The 21,709-nt window shown below is 40.4% G+C and overlaps 1 protein-coding gene across 1 annotated transcript in view; it reads left to right on the top strand.

The window, feature by feature from the left end:
- Nucleotides 1-3,728: 3,728 nt before the first annotated feature.
- The window catches only part of LOC128706912 (solute carrier family 12 member 4), a 50,945-nt gene continuing 32,964 nt past the window's right edge, over nt 3,729-21,709 (top strand). The window contains exon 1 of the mRNA XM_053801854.1: nt 3,729-3,864. Coding sequence (XP_053657829.1) covers nt 3,729-3,864 — 136 coding nt within the window. The remainder of the gene's footprint in view (nt 3,865-21,709) is intronic.

The following is a 21,709-nucleotide window of genomic DNA, read 5'->3' as shown; positions in this document are numbered from 1 at the left end:
TTTCGACTGTAACTTTCCCGGGCATAGTTTTATCGGGGGTGTTTTCGCTGATTTTTTTTAAAGTAGTGGCTTAATGGTACTGTAAACATATGAACTTTAATATTAATCCCTTTCGAACTATGTTCTTTTAAATATAATACGCTTAACTATGGGCTTAAGACAACCAACAATACCATCGCATGTTTTCACATTTATGGTAAACTTGTATATTCCGTCATAAATCAACTCTTGGACAAACAGTAGCCACCATTTTCATATCACACCGTCCCCACGCTTCACAATGAGTTGTAGACGTACGTAAGATTTTTCTTCCAGTCGTTTCGTGGGAAAATTCATTGATAGCTGTATTGTCAACCGTCGAGATGCATTTCGTCGGTCCTATTGTGTCAGCGCACAGTAGACCCATATGCGGTAGTGCACAGCATCGCTAAAGAATGCAAATAGAAATGAAGCTGGCAAATATTGAATTGATGATTGCTTGTTCTCGTAGCCCTCGCACGTTTGATGGCCATCTCATGAGAGCACGTGTGTTTGTGTATGTGAACAGTGCCGTTCGAGATTCATAAAGATTGATCAATCTTTTTTTCTTATTGCTCCAACGACAAAGTTACCTCAAGGTGTACGGCTATCTTTCAGAAGGTTTCCAATTAAAATTGTCTGTAGTATAACAGTCTCCCCATGTAGAAGGCATTTTTAGTATCGTCTCAACAACTGAGCGTGCTCGGGGTGTGTATAACAAATGCTGTGAAGCATTTTAAATTGCAATTTTAAAATGTCCCATCTGGAGCATCGGTGGTGAGAGTGAGTTTTTCACATTAAAAAGTGAAGTGATGCCAACGTATAACATTTTACCAGAACTACTACAGAATGTTCCACAAGCGTGTTGTATCGTGCTCGTAATGAGTTCCGGGAATTTCCATTCCTTGGAAATGTTCAAGTAGTTCTTCAGGTAGAAAATTGATGGTCTGGAATTTTGGTGCGTATAACGGAAGTGATTCGTTTGTAGTCTCTACTGGCTAAAGTGCTAGTTCCGAGAAGAGTAAAAAAGTGGTATATAGTAGAGATGCGGCATCGTTGTTATGTTCTCCGGAAAATAGAGGACGGCTAAAGGTCGTGTACCGATCCTAACATTGTGATGAAGGACAACTTTTCCGTGGAATGTTGTTCCGTTCCGGTAGAGTTTGGGTGTGGTATCACCAATCGAATGATTTCGTCAAACTTCTTTTGGAGTTTTTGTCTCACTTATGAGCACTTGTGCTAGGTGTCACGTTTTGCTTCATCTTAGGTCCATAACAATAGTATTCGTTTTAAGGCTTATCAAATTAGACTAGTGACTGTAGGCGTCTTGTTTTCTACACGTTTTTCAGCCCACACTAACATGAAGGTGTTACTATTACGGTTGACGCATTGCTACCGGGTGAGACTCGTGAGAACCATTTTCACGCGGCCCGAAGTCGTTCGTATCCGCAGCAAATGTTGATAGCGGTAAACTGTCACCTAAAACCGATTGTACACACACACACATACACATACAGCAAAGCAGTGGTAATGATTGAGAATTTTCGCCTCGTCCGCGAACGAATGAGCGCAGCTAAATAAATGGATAAGTAAATAAATAAATATATGAGCAAATAAATAAATAAATCGTTCCGCCGTACAGTGCCATCGGTGGTTCGCCTCGGCTTGGTGGTAGGAAAATCGTCAAACCTTTCAAACCGGCTCCTGAAGCCATAAATCCGACAAATCGTACCGGCGGGTGGCATGTGGCGAGCGCATGTTTGCCAAAAACATTGCGCGGCAAATGACGGGGGTAACACCGTATATCAGTTCGCCCAATCTATCCATCATCAGAGTTTCGTTTCGAGGAGATATCTTAGGGTCGCCCGTGGATCAGGTGGTGAAAATGGGTAAAATATTTTTTGACGCAATATAAAAATAAGATAAAAATAACAATCGATGCTTCTCGAACGGTTCTGGCAAGCGAGATCAATTGTAGTGCAACTTTTGCCTTGTGTTGAAGGAAAAAGTTCTTCATTTCAATTCGTAATTCAACCATGTTCATTTCACAGTTTCAACCGAGTTTGTACCAAATTTTGAGATTATAACTTGAGCTCGTTTCGTTGCAAAATGATTCCGCGCTGATGTGCTTGATTTACCATCTATGAGCGTAATTATGCTTTCCGTTTAGCACCATGGGGTGGGCGTTGAAGTGATCACTTCCTTCAACGTGGCAGACAAATTTTCGCTATTATCGGATGTCCGTTGTTGTCTCTTTCTGAACGTAGAATGTATTTATATCCACTGTATTCCTTTTTCTTCACCAGCATAATAACCCAGAAGGTCTAGGTCTGCCATTCCTATTCTATTACTATTACTTTATTTACCCGTAACCCGTAACTGATCAGTCCTGCCTACGGCGGATTGGTCCGGAAGGGATTTTGGATTGGCTTCAAAAACGATTTTTTCAGTTTGTTCAGTACTGTAAGGTATTGTAGGCCTTTCGTGAATTATGGGAAAAAATCTTTGGATTTATTTATTATTTATTTCAACATTCATTGCCGATTGGAAGTATATCCCAAAAACCCTGCCCATCCTATTAAACACCTACCAACGTGTCGAATGAGATTGAAATTTGTCTCATCAGTTGAGAGTTAAATCCAATTTACAATTCTCCCTCGCTTGAGTGGAACGGGGCAAGAATTTTTGGCAACATTCCCTATCTTCCATTTTTTTTTCGACCCATTATTCGCGCCCAAACTATTGGATCGTATATTATTTTTATGTTTTCTAAAAGTTACCGTTCGTGTCATGCGCTAATCATTGGCGCGTTTCTGCACAAACCACCGGATATGGGCGGGTGAACTTTTTCAAATTCAACCGTTACGATCGTTACGGCCCCATACCGATTCGGAGACATGTGTCTATTTTGAAAACTTGGAAACAGGTGAGGGTCACGTTTCATGACCGGGGCGCAATAAAACAACAACAACCAAATCACCACCTCGAAGAGACCTGATAACTTCTTCTCATTCTCTCACTCGAAAATCTACCTACTGACACACACACACATGGGAAGAGAAGATCGCAAATCTGTTTCTCTGCTCCGTAGTTATGTTTTAATTTTTCGCGGTCACTGGCAAATCAGCACAGTTTTGGCTGGTCGCAAATTGTAATAGATCGTTCGCAACATCGGTTCGAGCAAGATCGAGATCGGGTAGATTTTTTTTCATAATTTTGTGCTACACCCTAACCCCATCAAGTGGCTTTAAACAAGCACAAAAGGGAAAATGTGCCCCTTAGAAACTATATCCGATCAAGTGACTGTAAATGGATGTGGTTGTGAAAATGAACACTTCGTGTATAGAAGTAATTTTTATTCATAGAGCACAGTTGATGATTGTTTGAGTAGTGAGTAATGTGATGGACGAGTAGTGTTAATGCAAAAAGGAAATTTCATTTTGTACAAGGAAAAATTATCACGAATAGTGTAAATGTGAATTATAAATTAAAACGTTTGTTTATATTGCACCAGCCATCAGAAATAATCAAAAGTTTCCGTGTGTTTGAAGGTATTGCAACATAACACCAAGTGAAAAAAAAATTGTGAATAAGTGAGCTCATCAACCCCGCGTGATCCGTTTGCGTAAAATTGTGCGTAAGTGACCGCGTATTGTGAGCGTGAAAAACGCGATAGCTGTAAAGTGGGTGTAAAGAGTGCTGTAAGCAATATGGCGGAGGATTGCAACAAAACTCCAGCCACCGGTGGCGACCCCGAGAAGGGTGTAAGCAAGCAGGCGAGCCCGGCCGTGCAGCAGAAGAATGCTGGCAGCAAGGGTGCGTCACCAAACAAGGCTGCCGGGAAAGGTAATGGATTGTTTAGCACGGAAACAGCAAAGTGAAACAGATAAATCGATTAGTATTTCCCAATTGTTACTGCACACTCGGTAGAAGTGCACTTAAAGTGCTTTTAAACAAACGACTCTTTGATTGTGTTTCTTCACAAACTTAAAACAATCAGCATTGCATGACTTTAACCGCAAATCACTTCGTGTTGGTTGGAACACCATCGCCAGCGGGCGCTCGAACGACACCACAAGTACCGGTCGTGTCATATTCGACAGACAGACGTTGTTTAAATAATTCATATCAACCCATATTCAACTATTACCCGTATCTGTTCCATCGAAACCACACTCCGTCACCCCCCGGGTGGCGTTGTGGTTTCATTTTCCATCATTCATATCGGGTAACTGTCGGATGTAACGGTTAGTTTTCCATGCTTTTGCGGGAGGAAAATACCCGTAGGTAGTCACACTATTGACAATCTGGTTGCAATTCGACCAACCGGAAAATTAACACCAAGATTGGATACACACACATACATACATATGCACAAATACCTGCAGGCACGTAGCGGATTGGGTGGAAAATGAAGGGAGCTTTTTGCCGGAAGCTGTCTTACAACAGCTAGTCATTGTCATACTCTTTTTGCTATCCTGTAGCGATAGGGAACAAGCTTTCTCAAACACTGTGAAGCTAATGATGGCCTGGCTATTGGGATGGAGAGATTCAACCCTTTCTATTGGCACGTCACTGAAAGTTGCGACAAGCGTCGAACAGGGAAACTGGTGGCTTTTGTGGTTCTCTATCGGTTTTCCAAGAAAGCAAAGTGATTGGACCGGCGTTCGCCTATTGGGCTGGATGGGAATGGAAATGTCGTGCCGCGTTGTAGGGACGGTTGAAATCGTTGAATAATCTTAGAACAATAACTAACCGATATCAAGCGACTGGCGTAATAAATTTTAGATTGCAGCACTTTCATGGCGAAACCGATCATTTCTCCAATCGTGCAATTAAATACTAAAATCTTTGTTTTAAATGTTTTTTCGGGTTAAAAATTACTTTTAAGAATTTGTTACTCAAGGAGCTATTATTTTGAGCGCCTTTTGTAAAACGTTTAAAAGACTTAAGCAGTTATGAACGCCCTACCTTGCGCAAAGTTTTTGTACGCCAGAATGTGTGCAATTCTCTTCCATTTTATTTTTTATAACGAAAGGTAATGAAACCCCATTTTATTTTCTTTCATATTTCTTCCAATGCACATATCCTGTCAGTGTGCTTAAGTACTTTGAGACCTGTTTCTTTGAAAAAAAAAAAAAACAATCACCTCTTCCTATAGCGTTATCTATTGGCTGAAATTGGTGCATTGGACTGAAAAATTATGCTTCATCTCCTGACAGACAACTGTCGTTCAAGGTGAAAGTATTCACCGAGCTAGCTGCTGAACATGGAATATATCTTAATACTTTAAAAAAAACCTACGTTTACTGTGTCAGATTTGAAAATGAGACCATTTATTTTTTTATATTATCTATTATTATTACCCACCGTTACGCATCATTTTAACATCAAACGGAAATCGATGCTTGAATGATTCCTTCGTAGTAATTGTACACGATCCGATGGATGACACTGTTTTCGCACATTGCACTACCATCACAAGCGTAAGGTGTTTCTTGAGGATTTCGGTTTCATTTCGCTACAGATCCAACTTTAGACCTGTGGAGCAAACGATCAAATTACGGCCAAAACCGTTCTTCCCTGAGTAACAAAGTGTTTCGAATTCACCCATCCCCGGTCGAATACGCGAGCAAAGCAAATACGTGACTCTTGGGACATTTGAATGTTGTCTATTTGTCGGGCAATTTTGATTCCTGGTTCCCCACGCTTTTCTCCAAATCCAATGTTACGCATCGTTGGCACGTCGAATGTTTGATTTCGGTCCACAAGGTTTTCCTAGTCGAATGGGTTTACATTACCACTGTGCGGGCTGGGCACATGGCGCCTGGTTTGTGGGCAGTTGAAAGAGTATATTGAGTTCACATTTTCTTTTTTTTTTGGCTCGCTCCTGCAAACAACTATACGCTCCGTGAAGGAAGGCCAACAAGGGGAAAGCAAATGTAAACACAAATAATTGAATAAATCTCGTCCCCGTCGCGTACACGGCATGCAAACGGTGTATGGACGCCTTTGGGGCAACCCTAAGGCGCATAGTTTTGATTACGTCAGCACATGGACCCATCTATAAATAGCGTCCTTTTTCAAATGGGCAGCTACAAGTAAACAAACAACGTCTCATCACGCTTCCCTACGGCCGTTTTCCCGTCCATCCAAAATGGACCACTCCGCTGGTTAACCCGGGCGCGAAACATTTCCCACCGTGATATTCACCCACGCACAGTACTCATTAAAAAATCATTAATTCCTTCATCAGTAAATCGAACCAGATTGTAAAGTGATCCCGTTGCCAAACAATACTGCCGACAAACGTGCCATGTTTAATTGTATGTTTTGGTTTTTTAATTAGTGGAACAACTGCTGCTCCCCAAAACATGGCAACAAAACCATCATCAATTTTCTTAATCATTCCGGACGATTATATTTAGATAAATGGATTCTAATTACTTTCTGTTCCGTTCTGCTTAAAATCAAAGCAAAGAACATTAAATTTCCCACGGTTACGTAGGCATTCTGGGTGAAAAAGGACCAACTATCGACAGTCATTTGAATTGTACATCGCACCGAATTACATTTAATTTCTCGCATCAATGATAATCTTACCTCCTGGAACTTGGGAGCTGTTCAAATATTTACCACACGGTTTTCATTCAACACCGAATACACGCCATAGAAACCACTAAGCTACAAGCAGATGCTTAGTTTCCCATTGGAGTTTTCTCATAGGTGGGAAAGTTTTTCGATGATACTCAATTTTAATGTAATTTCCTTCAAATGGAAGCAGTGCTGGTAGCGGATTGCGGTGTAATTTGGTGTTTTGCAGGAGAACATTCTCCCTCATCTTTTCACAAGAAATGATCAATTTGTGTTCGTTGATGGGTAGTCTTTATTTTTCGAATAATATCTACCCTTCAGCATTACACCGTCTATTATCAAATTGACGTTGTGCACATTCTTGCTAGTAAGGCAGTTGCTTGTCAATCACAGTTGTAAAAGATAGTTGACGAATTAAGATTAATTTTCTTATTACACATACGATCTTCTAGTAGTCTAGGAACTATTCCGTTTTGAAAAATGGCATATGAAAATTGCTTTGCTTCATTGATGCTGATGCTTAGCTGATAAGCTTAGCTGATAGTTACACTGCACTGTTTAAATAAAGACTCTTGTCAGAGTTGATGTTATTTATCTAAAATAATATTTACGGAATGGTAGTAGTAAATTTTGAAAAAAAAAAATGTTCCCTACCTGTTTTAATTTTCAACCGTTCCGCCGGCCTTGAACAGCAATTTAAGTTTTTTTTCTACTCTTAGTTAGCACGGTAAAAAAAGGCACAGGTTTGGCAAGATATTCAGCGCTGGGCTGCTTCCAAACATAGTCTCGGTGTTTTTCGTCCTGTAACTGTCATGACAAACAGCTTGCTCGTTTGCCTGTGGGCAGAACCATCTGTAAGACAGCTGAAACACATTTAAGCCATTACTGAATGTGATGAGATTGTACAGTGAAACTATAAAAAAAAACAGGGACACATTGGCACGGGAAGAACGATTTTCTGAAACAGTTCCTTATTATATGATACAAGAAGATGATCTTTTTTTCCTTTATCGCAAACCGTTTTGTACCAGGTGCAGTAGAATGAAGCATCTTCATTGTTCTGGTGCCTGTTTGTCCCTTTTATCTTCTTTTGTACTCCAAAATGCATAATGCATAGTGCTTTATTATTACTTTTATGCCAGAGCACACTAAGGGATCGTGCTGAGCGTCTTCAAGATGTAGTTTTGTATATGAACTGAGCATCGTGTGGTTAAATTTCTTTCAAATTCTAGCGAGCAAAGTGTGATAACGTTGTGACCATCCCACTCGGTTAAATAACAGCTAACCTAGTGAAATTAAAATTGCAAAGCAATAGTTTAATACGAATCTTCTATTTTTTTTTTCTATCTTTACTCCCATCCCTCCCAGCAAAACAAATTTAATCTTGGATCACTTCCGGTAATCCAATTCATCGAAATTTTTTACTCATTTTTTTAAACATTGTTTATCTTCTATTACTTGCAAAAGGAAGCATTCAATTATTTATGCGAGGCGCTGTGAATCTCAAATAACACACAGAATTCTCAAAATTTCCTACTGTAGCAAGTAATTCTCCGAGAGTGATGTGTAAACAACCAAACGTTTCTATATTTCCTGAGACTCGATGGGTCCTCCCAACGATTTTTCCCACTGTGTTTTTTTTTTCTATGTGACGGAAACATTAACTGGCAACACCAACTTGGCAACATTGGCCCGAAATTGCTAGTCGTTTGCGTCTCCAATGCTCTCGGTTTTTTTCTTTTTCATTTTTGCTTCACTGAAACCTTTTCCACCGTCGACGCTCTGATTTTTTACCGCGTTTTAGTGGAGAGATTTTTGCTGGGTATACCGGAAAGCACAACACACCCAATAGCCTCTGTGGCCCGGATTTGGGCGCTTCGGAATTTATGAATGTCAGTATAAATGAATATTTACAGCCTTAAAGCTTTCGTTGGGGCGAAAAATACACGCACTGTTTGCGCCTAAAATTGCGTATTTTTGGTATCTTTACATTTCTTACGGACAGCTTTTTCTACATACTGCAGGACTACTCTTCACCGTATAACAATTTTCACAAAGAACACCGTTCAATTAACTGCTGTTTTGATATTGACGAAGTTCAAAATTCTGCATCATGTATAACATGAAGCGAAATGGAACGGCAATCACTTACAACCGAATCCAGCTTGTAGCGCTTGACTTCAACGAACAATCAGATATTTGCCCAGTAGTTCGTTACGAAAGTTACGTTAGTTAGTAATAAACTTTATAATAAAATCTACTTTTTTGGTAGCTGTTTAAACAGGCAGCCATTTGGTAAAACTGACACAATATGTTTACTTTGCTATAAAAGAGCAATCAAACCAAACATGCTTTTTCGAAAATAAATGCTTTAAGTTTATACAAAAAAGATGAGTCTTCTATTACAAGAAACAAGGAAAATTTCGAACGTGCATTGCTGGAGCTAATTAATGAACGAGCTAATGAAATAAAAAAAATCCATTATAATTTCTGATCCTCTTTTGAAAACCTTCTAACTCTACGTCGGTTAACAATTTATGTGTTTATGGACATTTCGACAACCGTACCCATCGTCATTAACAATGATTTTCTGTCTGAACACAATACACTCCCCATCAGCTACCATCATAAGTTGTGATAGTTTGCAACAAAAGTTCCATTCTACCACAACGTAGCAGCTGCACGATATCTTAGTAAAACCCAGAAATTTACTACCAGCAGCAATCGGCATCGGAGAAACTGTCCGTACGGTGTGCTGTTTCATTTTCCCCCATCTCTGAATTATACATGACAACCGACCGACCGGGCTTATCCCACCGGCAAAACGTTCGGCGAAACCTTAAGGTTCCTTCACTCCATCCCGTAAGCCGAAACATCCGGACCCGCGCGAGAAAACCCCTTAAGGAAGCCAGCTTGTCGACGGCTCTCCCGAGCGTTGCAACGGGACAGGAAAACCTTCCTTCTAAAGCCATCATTAACCTAAAACCTCGCCTCACGTCGTCTCTGCCTTTCAACGGTCCTTTTTTTTTCTTCTTCTATGGGAGAAAGCGATCGCAATGCTTCCGAGTGCTTTCTTCACTTTGGGACGTTTTTGTCCAATTGAATATTTTATGCTGCTTTTGACACTTTGCTGAAGTTCCGTTTTGTTTTTTTTTAGGATTTTGTTTCCTACTGGTCCTGTCGAATGTTCCGGTACAAGAAGGATATTTGTGAGACAAAAAAGGGAAAATGAGTAAAGAAACAAATAAGGAAAAATAATGTTAGGTTAAAGCTGGCCTAACTTCCTGCCAGTCGTCGTGTGTCTGAATTGACAGTGCGTAAGAAATGGTGTACAACATAATATTGAGTTGACGAGATTTGAAGGGACATTTGTGCCGAAAAAGTATGAAAAGTGAAATATTCTTTAGATGAAATATTTTTGAAATTTGAGATAACATGCAAGGTTGGAAATATATGTGGAATAGCAATGGTGTCTTGTGAGGTAGCAATGCTATGGGAACAATTTATTTGATTTGATCTCTGAAGATATGTAATGTAATGTAATTCTACTAGTTTTTTCATATTGTTATACAAATCTTGTTGACATTTGGATGCTAAGCAAAACTAAAGTAAACAATCAAATGGCCGGATCACTCAAAAGCATTGCAAAATCTTTATGCTTTTGCTTTGTTGGTTGCATGATAAATAATAAAGCAGTGTTTCACGAAAACCGCCATTAACATTACCAAACAGTGGGCCAAACTCGACTACAGACTAGATGGTCTACACCGTACTAAGAATACACTACCGCTTGAATCGAAACGGCGCAAGGGGCAAAGGTTTCGTAACCGCAACCAAACATTTGTCTCCGAATCCACCCAACAGCCAGGAGAACTGTTGGGTTGGAGAACTGTTGGGAACTGTTGGGGTTTGTGAAGATATGTGGCGGGTTCTGCGGGTAGAGTATGATTATCATCATCAGGACCATATACCGGTACCGTCCGGAAGCTGGTGCGACATCGCCCCATGATAATGCCGCTGTGATCAAAGGTCGCCCGAGCTTTATTGATGGTTGCTGTACCCGTTCCCGACATCAGCACCGGGGCAGACCCGTAATCGTGCGGCTATTTTTCTGTCAGAGGTCATTCTCCGGACTGGTGGGTGCGCTGGCAGTCTCACATCCGGTGACACAATATTGCGGTAACAGTTTTGCTGGGGGATTTATTTTAATGAGCGTGTACTTTTGGTTCCCTCTCCTTCAGGTTAAATCTATTCGACTGCCATATTTTGCCAACCGTACGATGCAGAACCACGGTGTCCAAAAATTGTGTGCTAAAGTTTCATTAGTTGTTAAATTATCCGTGCATTGGTTTGACTGCTTACAACACTTCTAACATGATTATTTTCGTTTCGTTTCCAATTCCAGGTAAGAACAGGACAGCCAGCAATAGACATCACGTAGACATCGGTTCCGGACACACCTTTTCGGGGTAGATATGTCCAACGGCAATCCAAAAGTCGAAAAAACCCTTCTAATAGGCAGATCAACTAGCGATTTTAGGTCTAATCCGTATCCCAACCCTGAAAAGTGAACCTTTGCTGAGTGGCCCAATTCTGGATCTGATCGTGAGCGATTTAAATCAAATGTCAATGATTGAACGTTAATATGTATGCGCTCGTAGGTGCGGTTATTTGCAAAGTTCTGGCAACCTCTCGGTTTACATTGCGGACCAATCCGATTGCAGAAGGGCTTACACGTGCTGATCCTTTCCATATATCCTTGCAACATACGCACCCGAACACACACACGCCGTCCATACATGTCCTTTTTCCCCGGTGAAACTTATCGCCTCACTCGCAACTGCGCTTAGGTCGCGCATTTGTCATGCATGCGGGACGTGACAACTTTGTCTTCCGGTCGAGACTCCGGAAAGTGGCCGGATGCTTTGTTTCGCATAAATGTTACACTACGGTGGGCGCGATGAGTACCGATTCGTGCCGTTCCGGTAATCCACAGCCGGTGCTATCTCGCACGGAATTAAGTCGACACCCTGCCATACGCCTACAGAATGCCTTCTGTAAAATGTCATCCCCAATCGGGCGTAAAGGCGACGACGGCACTCAATTTTAATTTACACACTGCCCTACTCAAGCATCCGTTCGACAAGTGGCAAATCGCACGGTGTCTGTCTTGGGGTTAAACTTTAGTATCTCAAATTTCCGCTTTCATGATGGTGTGTTGATGCCATTTGTGCTGTTTGTGTCAAGTGTTCTACTTGTACACATCCAACAAAATGATGCGTTGGGATATAGGACGCCGGATGTTAATCAGCTACATGCCACTAACGAATGTAATATACTGTTGGTGAAGATTCTTTCTTTACAAATGTGGAAAAAGAGAAAGATACTTCGTACAGTGTTTGATGCCTATATAAAAAAAAACACTACCAAAACTTTACCGTCCAACATTAGAATAAGACTATTCCGAAATTCTGAAAAACCTTGCATTGTTTAATTAATTCTGTCGTTCTCTAAAGGACAGATAAAATATTCAGCACAATAAGGAATGCTACAACGAAAGGCGTAAAAAGTTTAAATTTTCTTCTCCAAGTCTTTTTCTGAGACTCTTATCAATCTTATCAAGCTCCATCAATCGAAACGAATATTTGACTACTTTTTCCACTTGATAATCTCCTGCTATTCCGGGAAAGGTTGGAATATTTTACACATTTATCTCACCCGAAACACTCGAACTTTGTCACACCGGCGGATCCTTCCACTGAGATCGGTACGTAAAAAGAACTGTTCAGTTTTACACATTCCGGAACCGTGGGTTTCATTTTCGCTGTGCCTGGAATTATGCTAAAATATTCACGATCAACCAGTATCAACCGTACACGAACCGGAAAAAGGGTATGATTTTACAGATAAAATTCATACACCCATTACCATTACCAGTTTCGTTTGCTCCGGCTTTAATCCTGCCCTATGAGTGAGAGATTTTTTTCCTTCACATCCGCGAAGCAATTTGTTACTGCTTTTACATTTTCACAGCATGGGAATAAAAGTATAAAAATATAGCTAGTATGCTATATCGGTTATGTTCGAAAGGATGGAAAATGTAATAAAATAAAAATTATTCTACGGGTACGATAAAACGGTGATATATGATATGGATATTATTTTCGATAGCAAACCCCTCCCCGGTACCAAACTCGTAGCACATTGCCATCGGTGAGATTGTGCCTCGAAGGGAGTCTCGTTTGCGGTGAGTTTTTCTCCTTTTTTTTATTGTACACAGTTAGACGGATTTGATATATTGGTAAAATTTGCTCTCAAAGGCGCACCGTTATGAATATTTCGACCCTAACGCACCTATGCGTGTGAAGCGTGTATGAAGGTCGCCTCTTCTTTTTCGGCACTACAACCTCAGGGGGTCTTGGTCTGCTATTTCTGGTTTTCCTTCATTTATCAGATCCTGTATAGTAAGTCCGGTGTGTATGGATGAAAGGGCCGGAACCCCGCGGATCAAGTACACAAAGGAAAACATCCTATTCCAACTTTACCCCTAGCTTTCCCGGAATGAGATTCTCTCGATCGATATCCGGAGGGAAAAAGTTCCGTAAAATAACATACAGCTTCACAGCTTCGAATAGACCCCGTGCAAGTTTTTCTTGGAACATTTCACACGAACTGGTGTACCCGCTGTTTTTGAGGATGCAAAATGGACCTCACTGGGTTTGAGTGGGTGGCGTCTGTACATGGGGCTCGATGGAAGGGAACGTTTGTTAAGTTGCTATAACCGACAACCGACCGTGTCTACTAAGCGTTAATGCAAGCTAGTTCCTTTTGCGCACCGTGTTAGCGTATACTTCAACATCGACATACACTCTGGTAGCAGTTCTTGGGTACGGAAGGACATCAAACTGTTCAGCGGAGGTAAATTGTTCTTGGAGCAGTTGACTATCACCAACCAAAAAGCTAAACCACACCCAAATACTCTCGCCGCAGGGTGGACGCTAGTGGATCTCGAAAGCCCTCGTCCAGGACGTTGAATTTGCATTTTGTTATAGCCGGTGAGCTGTGTAAGTGGGAATTATGTTTACACCCACGTCAGAATCGCAGCCTTGAAGAGTGGTGAAAATAGCCTGATTTTTCGGTTAAGCTCAGCAGGTGCTGGACACGCTCGCTGTTCGAGCTATATTCATTTTAACAATTGTAGAAGCACCATCACTTCACTGACTACCCGCTGATGATTATGGCGGGGTTGCCATTAGAGGCAAATGATTATGGGAAACTATTTCACTTCATTCAAGCCCAGTCTCCTGCTGGGATCACGTATGTCAACAGTGCCGTCATTCACAGTTACGATATTGTATTCCAAAAGTATAATGTAGCGAATTTAAAATCCCTTCTTGAAAGGCTTTTGTGTAGCATTTTAACAAGAATATATTTTTGAAAATCTGGCTCCATTTATGATGTTGTGATCATGTCTAGCACAGGATGATTCCCACGACCGTTCAATCGCAATCATAATCCAGCATCGTCACGGAATTTTATACATCCCTTTCGCTTTTTTCATCTGTCGTTCTAATTGGCATTCGAACGATAAGCGAATGTAACAGATTAATCTGCGAGACATCTTTCGCAGCGGTTGACATTTCCGTTGCTTCCAGCGAGGAGAGGAAAGCAGATAATGGAGATTATGGCATCCTTTGCGGCAGCTAAATTGTCCCGGCCCGAAAGATATTGCCAATTGATACCGGCACCGGGATTTGAAATAAAGACGTGGAAGTTAATACAGCAAGGATTCACCCAGTTTTTGCTGGGATGAAAATTATGCCACGGCAGGCATCGCTTATTTACCGATGTGAAGATAAGTGAACATTTTCCGCATCGTGCTCATGTCAATTATCAACTGGAAAATGAACAGATTTTCTTGACTTAATCTGGTGCAGCGAAATTTCATTCAGTATCTTATCACTATGGTATGGTAATATTTGACGGCCAAACTTACCAAAGACCAAAATAAATTTTTGATAGAAACCTTTAAAGTTGAAGAAACATGGTTATGCAATTATTTTATTCCTCTCTACGCAGTTCTGGTCCAGATACCGGGTATTCGATTTATTACACCAAAATCCAATCCACAGAATAAATCAATCATTATCTTTCAATTTACATAACCATAGCTTGCTTTTTGGTTTAACTTGCTTTATTCAATTTGATAAACACGGTCTCAGTTTCCTTTTCTCGTCCAAATTGCTTGTATTAAGTGAACTAACAAATAGCGAACAAAATTCATTACGTAGCAATGGAGACGCATGGTACTTTATTCCAAGGTCGAAAGTTACGAACCTTCAAGTAAGCCTGAATTCTCCAGCACTTGCACCACAATATTTTACCAACAAAGCAGAAATATCACCAAAAACCATCGTCAAGGGTCACCAGAATTTTTACGATTATTTTCGCTTTTACGGCAACAACAACAATACCGTACAGGAATAACAATAAATATTTGACTCATTCCTTCGGCCCCGGCGAAACCAAACAACAGACCATGTTATTTCCGCTTATTGATTTCCCTCGCATCAAACTGGAAAATCTTTGGACCCCAAGTTTTTCTCGCAAGTGAAAGTCCTTCCTGTTGGCGACAACGTTAAACATCATGATTTGGGTGGCTGGTGTATATTCCAGTACTAATGTTGTCGTGTTCGGGTCATTGTTCGTTTTTTTTCGCATGTGCTTAGTGGTGGTTTGTCAACCTTTCGCTACGGCAAGAGCGAACAAATAAACTTTGTCCCCTTGGAATTTTTCAGTCGGCGGTGCTAAATCTTCACGTCACGGTTTTCACACACAAATAAAACCACAGGAGGAAGTTGGCAAAGTTCAATGTCATGCGTGCTTAATTTATGACAAGTCTTTTCACAAGTCATTTGCCGAAATCTGTTCGCAGGTGCTCTGGTTAATGGGTGAATCGTTTGTACTAGAGTCAGTTCGTTTGCTAAAAGGATGTGGAAGGGCCAGGGAAAGCTGCTAGAAGGGAGGGGAAGGTGTCAGTTTATTGTGGGTAAAATTAATTCTTGTTATGAAAACGTTTTTTTCTCATTATGAAGTGTTGCGTTTATAAAGAAATAAAGAACAGATTTCCTTAATGTGTTTAATGCGACATTTTTAAGTGAAGTGAAACACGCAGCTTAATGGATGTCATTTAGTCATTACTGCATGATGTCTGTCCTATTAGCGAGAGTCATATTAAGTTAAGTAGGATACGTTCCACAACCTTGTTATATTAAACATTCTTTAAATGCTTTCTGTACTGTTTAAGAAGTGATTTAGACATGAAAAAGAAATTCACTTCCTGTCCTTTCCATTATCGAACGTTACTGTGTGGATACAACCAGGAACAACTCGCAAGTAGCGAGCAAAAAACAACCCCTTAGCTCTTAATAAAAACCGTCAAGTAGAAAGCATAAAGCTGCTCCTATGCTGAACATGCTCGAAACGAAATAATAGGTCAAGTGGATGCTGATGATGAGGATGTGAAACAAAGTAGTCTCTCCATGCTCTGTAGTCCTTCTGCTCACAAGGCAAGAACGAAAGGGATACTTACGATTGTTGAGACAGTGCAAAAATGAACCATCAGAAAAGCTGACCCCAATTCACAGCTGGATAAGTTGGCCAGCACTGGGTTGATTGTATTTAAGTCCAGCCAGCAATGGAAACCTATACTATCGCAAAGTCTGGAACACAAAGTCACTCGTTCAGTGGGTGTGCATGCCTTTAATGTAGTGCTTTTTTCACGTATATCGGTGCCAACATTACCCACCAAATGCGCTCGTTCTGTACTTCTCAATGCCTGGGATGTTTTATTTTCTTATTTGTAATCTAACTTTCGTGCATGCTTTTATCTTCCTTGCTTTTAATACATAGCTGTCCTTTTCGCGACACAGTTCATGATAACATCGGATGGTGGTCTTCCCCACATTTGCAGGCATATTTGAGCTTTGCTGTTAAATTTCGCGATTATCAACCTTCTGGTGGGCTCACGCTACAAAATTTGTCTGTTTTCACCATATGCAAACACTGTGTGCTGAATAGCATTCGTCTCCATTGGACTACCGAACTGATTTGTGTACATGCTTTAAGCTATTTTATATGATTTTTCCTTCTTCACTGTGTGGTAGTTGCCTTCGTAAACATACCATACCGTGCTAGTTTCGTTCAGCTTCGCATCCATAGCAAGCAACATCTGGAACGCGCACAACAGTGCGATCATTGGAAAAGTTTACTCCTAGCTGCCGTCAGCTGGTGGTGGTATCTGTGTACTAACTGGTAGCAAAACGAAGAGAAAAAATAACGACAAGAGCTATATGCCATGTTTAAACGATTTTTACTGACACCGGAGTGATAAATGATCCACGATCTGTGGCAAGAGTAACGGTTTGGTGTCCGGCGGTTGTTGAAAGTAAGACGAAACAAAAACAATTTTGATTACCACTTCAAAATTCAACTCACTTTATGTTGAAACGTGAACAACTTTATGTTTCGGCGTTAAAAAAACTGAAATAATTTATTTTTATCGATTTGATCGGAATTCCTTCACTTTAGAGGGTTAAACATACGAAAGCCTTCTAGAGTCATCACAAATTTAGAAATTAAAGAATTCGAATTTAACTATGGTTGCTTTTGTTTCTGTTTGAGCGTTTGTTTTGTATGATATACTTTTCAAAACAAAAACAAAAATACTAATCACTCTAAATGCTTTTTTGAAATGTACTGAAGAAACAAAGGGCAAGGATATTATTCAAACGACCCAAATCTAAATTGTCAACCATCAAACGTCGTGGCCGCTGACATGACAGCGTACGGATGTACAATATTAAATTTTGGTCACCAGCTGGTATCTCTCTTCCGGTCATAGCAGCATCCACAAGACTTTTCCTTGTTGGTCAAACAGTGTCCGGCATTTAATTTTTTTCCTTTTTTCCCTCCGTTCATCATTAATGACAGTCCAATATTGCGCTCACTGACAGATAACCAGTATCACTTAACGAAAGTTACAGTTTTGAAAGCGCAAATTAGTTTCATATCAATCATTTCTACTTAACTGCCCATGCTCCTGTGAATGATACACGATCTGAACGTGTTAATATTTCAAGTCTAGACTTTTTAAGTTATGAATTTAAAAAGTTCTGCACACAATTAGGCAAACTACATGTGTTGAAGCGATTAAGACTCAAATAACAGTATTTCACAAAATTGAAGTATGTTCTACTAGTTACATAAAAACTTATGAGCTCAACGTGCTCAAATCATGAACTCCAAAAATAATCGTAGCAATATCGTGAAACTTTTACTCACGGATCAAGCCAACCCTACGTCCTAGGCCTATGAAGTACCCACTGCTGATGGTATGGCATAAATTACCGCACCAGCAAAAACCATCCCGACCTCGACCTCGTCCAACCACCGACCATGTGACGATGTTGATTACTAATTCTAAGTCGGTAGGCACTGTTGATTATGTGATTATGCAAATACACCACTGGTTAATGGCTTCTGACTTCTCAAGGCTTCTCCACCGCTCAGTATATGCCAACACCGTTACTGTTTTAGTGTTTGTGTTTTTATTTCCCTTGCTTTTTTACAACCGCTTCATGCTAAAACTACTCACATCGTCGGTGTGCCCACGTACCGGAAATTTCGGAATGCCCGCAAAATTGCTGCGACCAGAAATAGTCAAATTGAGAGAAGGTCACATCTACCCTCATCCAAGGTGGCCACATGCTGTAAGAAAGAGGGCCTTTGCCAGGCGGCTTATGAAATTTTCTCCGAAAACGCATTGATGCTGAAATGAGTAACACGGTCAGTGATATCGCAACAAGACGTGACCATGAAGAAGAGTGACCCTCCCCAATAAACAAAAGAGCGCACGATGAAACGCGAGATGCGGCGGATGCTTGTCGGATTTGTTTTCGTGTCGCTTGTCGCTTATCGCTGGGGGAAGCAATCTATTTTTATGAAGCTCGTTCGGTCGATGCTTAACCGAAATTAATTCCTGTTTTGCAAAAGTGCACCCCGGAAGCATAGGAATGTTCATACTGAGCCTCGCCTTTTCTATTTACGCAAGGAAAAATAAGTAACTTTTATTGGTGGGAATTGGAGAGAGCTTTTGGGGAAGGAAGTATGCGTCAAACCTGAAAGTGGCACAATAAACAAGGAAATTCCACCAGTAATAAAATCAGCCATTATCAAGCGGACAACTACCGTCGAGGCGTCCATTGTCCCAAACGGGGACAGGAACCATAAATTTAACAACATGATTTGCACATCAAAAACATTCCAATGCTTTGAAGCATTATGTATCACACTGTTGATAGCATAGCGATCGAAAGATCGTAAAGAAACCAAACCGGAGGTACATTTCACAACGATTTCTACTCATATTACTTTTTTAATCGATCATTTCATCGAGTATTTAATGAATCGCACATATTATTTCATCGGACACGATTCATTTAAGTACGCATTAATGATCAACTGTAAAGATAACAATAATAGTGCTGAATTAAACAATCAGTTTAGTTGATAGGTTGCCACTATTTATGTCCCTTTTTGTATAAGGCATAGATGGTGTTAAGATATCAAATTATAAGATTTCGAAGCGTTATCACATATCGTGTTTTCATGATGTTGTTAACGCATTGTTTAGTTTCGATTCTATTAGTAATTGGTGAAATTATTGAATCGATTGATTGGCATTTTATCAACGCTAGATTGTGTCTATGGTAGGTCCATTAAAGAGCTTCTTATGTATTCAACACATTACAAGTACATTTGGTGTATGCTTATTCAGATGAATTTTTCTTCTTCAGATATGTTTGCATTAATGAAGCTGAAAATTGAATTTTCTGCCGGGGACACCTTTATAAAATTTCCATTTTTCGCAAAGCTTTCGTACTAACCACTATGAAAGCGAATGCGATGGAGAAAAAATCCGAAGGAACAGAAGTGTTCACTCTCTTTTGTGCATAATTAAAACAAATTTACACTTCATTAGTCACTGCAAGGTTAGCCCATCGTCTCGCTACCAATCTGCTGTGCTCACATTCACATCATCCGTGTACCTTCTGCTTCACATTTTCACACTGTCACATGGACATGGACCTTCATGGACTGCACCCCGGGCAAGACAATCCATTACACGGGAAACGCAACCGGAAGTGTGCCAGTTTCCACGTCATCCACGTCATTAGGAGCGCGGGTGTGGGAATCGTTACAAAATTAAAACAAATGTCGTCTCATTAAAATTGTTTATTCGACATCGCCGCACCGGTCGTACCCGGGTAGCGCTAACAGCTTCATCATTATCATCATCGTCCGGTTTGCTCGTTTCCCAAACTCCTTCTTGGTCTGTGTCGTGCACTCAGTTGTAACACTACAAGTACTTCTTCCAGTAGCTGTTGGAAAATACTACTAATACTACTAATACACCACCGGACCACTCCCCACCATGTTAGTTAAATAAAACATGATTATACCATGATGGTTTCAACATAAGATTTCTAGTATTATTCCTAAGTCATAGGAGACCAAAAGAAATCCATGGAAATGTTTCATAGAATCACAACTATTTGCTGCATCAACTGAATTTCCAGAGTTCCACGAGCGATGAAAAATTCGCTTTGTTTCAAAACTTGCGGTACGAGGTATTAAAATCACATTTCTGCTGCAATAGGTATAAAATGTCTTCATAAGTTTTTGTTCGCAGTTAGCACTTCGCTCAATTACCAGCTGACCTGTGCAAATTATTTGCCTAACCAACCCTTGCACTGCATGTCCCAAGTTTGCCCCGTGTCGCCTTGAATTCACACGCAGCCTAGAACGGTGAGGCGAAAAGTTTAGTGAAAATCCAAGCAAAGTTCTTGTGCGAGCAGTTCAGGTTGAAGGGGGTAACGAGAACATAGCATGTTTGGTGAGTTTTTTCCGCCAAACAACGATGATAAATGACAAACTCTGCCTCGACATTCACCAGTGTTGTAGTAAGATAGTGTAGAGGACAGAGATTGGGTACAATTTTCCTAATGAGCTGCACTGATGGATACAGTGAGTTTTTTTTTTCCTGCGTCTTAGAAACTGAGGCTAGCTTATCCATGTCACGACAAATGAGGCGAAATTGTTCTCAGCACTGATTGCGCGATTGCAAAAGTTCGTCGTTTTATTGGATAATGTTATTGCGTTTGTGCACGCTTTAGCAATTGAATTTTTGTTCAAAAACTTACTTTCATTTGTAAATTGTGAAAAGCAGCCCAATGCTAACAATGAAATAAAGTTCTTTATCTTTAGTTCGTTGATCGTTGAATTTCTTGGCAGATATCACGAATAAATGTTAACTAAATGAATTTAAATTCCAATGAGTGTATCTATCTCACAAATAACGATAATTTTTTGTTTTGAACGATGCTTATTCGTACCAATTCATACATTTTCCAATAGGCATGGAAATCTTTTAGCAAGCCGATTTGTTGCAAATTTTCGCCGTTTCGCTAGGCAACTCAATAAGTTTGAAAAATATGACCTCATGTGCTCGATCGTGCTATACAGACGAACAATAATCGAACCAACAAAAAAAACCCCGCATATTTTCATCTCTCATTCATTCAACCATTTTAGACTACAATCGGCTAAATATGCCAACACTAATCCGTACACACCCAGCATCCCATTTTTTGCCACATTCGCTATTCAATCAGTTTCATCTGGGGCAACAAAAAATGAGGGCATGAACACAAGCCCACCTCCTGAAATGAATCACGAAAGTAGTTGTGTGTCTGCCCCATCATCCTGTTCGAATTTTATTATGCTGCGGATTATGTTTCACACAAAGCATCACGCAAAACACTCGGCTTCACTTTCTCCTCCTGGAGTTTTTCCTTTGTAGCGCCCCAGGTGTAAGCCACACAAACGCGCAAGAAGCACTAGATAAGAAACCCTTCGCAGTAATGGTACCACGTGAAGGCCTTTTCGACATTCCGTCGGCTTCATTCAACACATTCTGACATAGCCCTCAATTAAAGGTATTTTGATGAGGTGACTCTCTGCGTCTAACGGCAAA

Source organism: Anopheles marshallii, chromosome 2 (assembly GCF_943734725.1).
Source record: "Anopheles marshallii chromosome 2, idAnoMarsDA_429_01, whole genome shotgun sequence".
NCBI classification, from domain to species: Eukaryota; Metazoa; Arthropoda; class Insecta; order Diptera; family Culicidae; genus Anopheles; species Anopheles marshallii.
The sequence above is the reverse complement of the archived record's forward strand: the minus strand, read 5'-3'. Positions and strand labels throughout refer to the sequence as shown.